General features: G+C 43.7%; 1 protein-coding gene across 1 annotated transcript; it reads left to right on the forward strand.

The window, feature by feature from the left end:
- The first annotated feature begins 1609 nt into the window (after positions 1 to 1609).
- LOC116250347 (disease resistance protein RPM1-like) lies at positions 1610 to 4336 on the forward strand. Its single transcript, XM_031623975.1, has one exon. It carries the CDS (start codon positions 1610 to 1612, stop codon positions 4334 to 4336), a length of 2727 nt encoding a protein of 908 aa, XP_031479835.1.
- Positions 4337 to 4978: the final 642 nt, after the last annotated feature.

The raw sequence follows: 4978 nt of genomic DNA on the forward strand, positions 1-4978 counted from the left end.
AACACATCATTTACTCATCTAATCAGCACTGTCTTTTCTGTTGATATTCATGTGTTTCATCCTCAACTATGAATTTTAACCAGCTGCCCATGATACATGTAACTCCTTTAAGCTCCAAGTTAGATAATGCTAATAGAACATGACATGTTCCCACTATTTAACTTACTATGTAAGAGTCATTTTTATCGTCGACAGCATAAGACCTTTTACTTCAGCAAATAACTCGTTGAATATTTCCGTATGCCTATGCTAGTAGCGCATATTTATCTAAATTTGGTAATGACCGCAATAAGATCGGCTTCTATAACTGTCTGTTAACTGAGATTGTCATTTTCCAGTTGGAAGATCTTCAATTCTTAGGCTCTCATATATGTACCGCTAACCATTTACATGTGCCCCAAAATATATATTTTCTTGCTTCACTAGTTGAAGGGATGGTCTGATTTTTTTTTTTTTTTAAAAAAAAAGAACAATCTTTTCTCGAACTTGGTTTGAGCTCAGCCGAGCAGAGTATAAGCCTGACGGCGGGAGACAAGCCGATCTTGACCTTTTTTATTTGAACTCCGCTTATGTGAACCCCTTGTATGAAGAGGATGAAGAAATGCATAAGAGAGAAGCACCAATGTTAAATACTGTTTGACGAGTTGAGGACGATAACGTAAAAAAAAAACGAAGTACGTATTAACATGCAGCTGCATTTGTTTTTCCGATCCTCCATACCCCGTGGAATTCTGGGGTGAAATCTTAGTGCATGGAGGGGCAGGTATGGGGAAGACGACCCTTGCTAAGAAAACGTATAACGACTACAATGTGCGGTCACATAAAAACAAATGTAGTTCCAATCTTGAATTTATGCGGAGAAAAACCGGCGAATTCTCGACGTTTAATAACAACACCAACAGAGTTTGCAAAATGATCTCAATAAATGATGATGGAAATGCACCAAGTATACTTTAATTAATATACTTGCTTTATTGACGTGCTTGCATTTATTTGTTAAGATAGAGCTTACAAGAACTCACCTCGACAAGCTCACATAGTGAGCTAACATTCAAGCACCCAACACCCTTGCACTTGAGCACACACTTAAACTTCCATACTCGAGCTGACGAAGTGAACCAAGACACTCATCACTCTCGTCTTTCTCAACACACTCAAGCTCACTAGCCAAGACACTCACCACTCTCGTCTTTACTCAATACACTCAAGCTCACCAAGTGTACAACTCACTTGCTCAAAAACTTGAGACTCAACCAAACTCTCAATGCTCACACATTATGCCCAACATTCAAATAGGGATTCTTAGTTGGTGGTAGCCACCATTTTAACTTTTTTTTTAATTATTTTATTTTTTTAATCATTACATCGACCGACCTTAAATTAAATGGAGAGGCTCGTAGCCTCTTAAAAGAGTCCGGGATGACTGTTTAGAAAACTGAGGAAAACATGCAACCACTTATCTAGCATGCGTAATTTTGGACTTGATTTGCTCTCATAGCTCGTTATTGCTAACGCTCTTGCACGATGCGATGCGAAATGATTTCATTATAGCTATTTTGATTGCCTTAAATTAGAGTGCGAAGACGCAGGAGGGGAAGTTGGCGGCGCGATGGCTGAAATTGCCGTCGGTTTCTTGCTCCAAAGGCTGGAACGCGTCTTGGCAGACGAAGCCAACCTCTCGACACGTGTCCATCATGAAGTGAACGCCCTAAAGATTGAGCTGGAGAAGATGAGATCCTTTCTAACGGACGCTGACAGCAGGCAGAGTGAAGACGCGCCAGAGCAGGCTGTGGAGACGTGGGTGGAGCAGGTGCGACGAGCAGCATTTGATTCGGAGGACATCATAGATGAGTTTATACTTCATTTTGGGGAACCCAATGGAACTGGTTTTATGGGCTCTCTGCGAAGGGTTTATCGGTCGATCACGCGCTGGAGAGAGCGTCATAATCTCCAAGGAAGGGTCATGGAGATGAGGGAAACGATAAGAGTGATATCTGAAACAAGGGTTAATTGGCTAAACTTGAATCAGTCTAGGGAAGGATCCAGCTCCAAGGGTGCTGATCTGAGTTTGAGGTTGGATCTTCCCGCGGAGATTGCTGAAGACGGTGCCGTCGTGGGGATAGAGCATGAGATTAAGAAAGTAAAGGATTTTTTAGTAGGAGGAGGAAAGGAACTGACAACAATCTTATTGCATGGGGGGGCAGGTATGGGGAAGACGACCCTCGCTAAGAAAGCGTATAACGACTACAATGTGCGGTCGCATTTCGATTGTCGCGCTTGGGTCACGGTCTCCAAATCTTTTCGTCCCCGCGTAGCTATCCATAGCATGCTAAAAGGCTTCTATAATTCAAGTAAGGAAATGTTTCCTTCCAAGCGCAAGGTAGAGGAGGATGTCGAAGGAATGACGCTGGAACTGAATATGTATCTCAAGCAACGGCGGTATCTCCTTGTTCTTGATGATGTATGGGGTGCGGATGTCCTGGAAAGGCTTACTTGTCCATTTCCAAGCGACAACTGTGGAAGCAGGATCCTTGTCACTTCTCGCGATCCCTGTGTTGTTTCAACGATCGAAAGGTGGAGGAGGGAGAGGGCGGTCATACCCGTTATACGTAACTCTTTGCCTGCCCAAGATTCGATGGACCTGTTCTGTAGCAAGGCATTCCGTGGAGGCATTTGCCCGCCGAATCTTGTCGATTGCTGTCAGAAATTAGTAGACAAGTGCGGTGGTTGGCCGATCGCAATCGTCACACTAGCGGCTGCTATGTCGAGGGCGGGGCAGTCTCCAACAGAATGGAATGGGGTTCACGACCACCTGGGCTTCGAGCTGGGTGCTAATCAAGATTTTCATGCCTTGACGAAAGTCATCTCTCTGAGTTACGATGAGCTGCCTTTACACCTTAAGACATGTTTTCTATATTGTGTCATCTTTCCCAGGGATTATTCTATAAAAGTAAACAAGCTGATCAGACTATGGGCGGCGGAGGGGTTCATTGAGAGAAGGCCGGGTCTGGCAGTGGAAGAACTTGGAAAGCAATATCTTCAACAACTTATCGACAGGAGCTTGCTCCAAATTGTAGGAAAGAATGATAAAGGAAGAGTGAACAGGTGCAAGATGCATGATCTTGTGCGTGAATGGGTGTTGCGAATATCTTCAAAGCAGTGGTTTTTAAATGTGATATCTGTGTATAATGGAAACGAAGGCGACGAAGGAGAGAACCAAAGAAGCAGACGTCTGTCACTCCACGGTGCAGGCACCGAATATCTCGGACAGTTTGCAAGCGAGCAGCTGCAGCGCATCCGCTCATTCTTCATGTTTGGTGCACCGGACTGCGACATTGGAGTCATCCACCGTTTCTTGTTAATGAGAGTGTTGGATCTACAAGATGCCCCCATTAATGAACTACCGAATGCTATCGGTGGTTTGTTTCATTTGAGATACTTGAACCTGAGAAGGACCAGGCTCAGGAGGCTCCCGGCTTCTATTAAGAAGCTCCACAACCTCGAAGCATTGGACATCAGGGACAACCTAATAGAAAGACTACCCAACATATCAAAGATGAGAATGTTGCGCTACGTATCAGCATATTCCCATCTCACAGATCCCTTCACTCTCATTCAGTTATCTTTATCGGGATGTGATTTCCCAAGCGAAATTTGTACCTGTAGGTGCATGAGAAAGTTGTGGGGCATAAATGCAACCGACAAAATTGTTGAAGCAGTTGGTAACTTGAACCAACTTAAACATCTCGGGATAAGAAGGGTAAAAGAAGAGCATGGAAGGAGACTCTGCCGCTCCATCGAAAGGATGAAGGAACTTCTTTCACTGAGCATATCTTGTAACAGCGAGGATGAGTATCTAAAGCTAGAGTCGCTAGCAAGTCCACCGCCATATCTCGAGGATGTCTGGATGTTCGGCCGCTTGAAGATGTTGCCATCATGGTTCAGCCAGCTCGAGAACCTCAAGAGGTTAGGCTTACACTTCTGTAAGCTAGCACAAAACCCCTTATTCTCCCTCCAAGCACAATTGCCAAACTTGCTGTGGCTTAAACTCTATGATGCCTTTGAAGGAAGAGAGCTGCGGTGTTATACAAACAGCTTTCTCAAGTTGGAGACACTCATTATCATGAACCTTCGCAACTTGAGGAGTATCGTGGTAGATGAGCAAGCCTTGCCCAGCCTCCAAACTCTATCCATATGCAGATGCTCAGAGTTAAGGCGGTTGCCTCCACGGATCTTTCTCACCCCAGTCTTGATCTTCAAGGACATGCATGAAGATTTCACAAGAAATATTCAGGTGGAACGAGGGGAAGATATGCCTCGCATCATTATCCGATGATGGAAGGATTTATTTTGGGCAACTTGGAAGGCATGCGTTGCTCTTCGTGATGATATTCGCTTGTGACTGATTTTGTTACTTTTTCTTTGCCTTCGGTTTGTCAAACTGCGTGATCTATATTTTGTCTGGCTGTATTTGTGTTGCTTTGCCTTTGTCTTAGATGGGACATGCAGTACTTATGAATGTTGATATGCATTCATCCTATCTAGTGTTACCATGTGTAAGGGTGACCATGTTGTCTGTTTATGTGTTAACATTGTTGAGCTTCTTCCATCCGAATGTGGACATATCCACTCCTAGCATAAGCGCAACATAAACCCATGCGTGCCCACATATTATAACCGCAATTACATGCATGTTTAATGTCACCGGTTAGTTGATTTTAGAATGCGGAAAGTTGGTGACTCTTTTGGTAACTTATTTGAATGCATGCCTATTTTTTACCTAATCAAAATTTGCGTAATCTTCTTATTCTGTTGCTCAAGTGGTACTAGAGCTTTTGCTTACTACCTAGAAAGAAAGGAGGCTTTTGAGTGCAATGTCCGGATGGATACACCTTCTATGTTTCTACCTCTTAGTTCTCCATAGAGTTTTGTACGTCATCCTGTGTACACAACGAGTATAAGTTGAGGGTAAACCCTA

Source organism: Nymphaea colorata, chromosome 3 (assembly GCF_008831285.2).
Source record: "Nymphaea colorata isolate Beijing-Zhang1983 chromosome 3, ASM883128v2, whole genome shotgun sequence".
Classification (NCBI taxonomy): domain Eukaryota; kingdom Viridiplantae; phylum Streptophyta; class Magnoliopsida; order Nymphaeales; family Nymphaeaceae; genus Nymphaea; species Nymphaea colorata.

Excerpts from the sequence above, each read along its gene's own strand:
- LOC116250347 (XM_031623975.1), top strand. The coding sequence starts at position 1,610 with ATGGCTGAAATTGCCGTCGGTTTCTTGCTCCAAAGGCTGGAACGCGTC.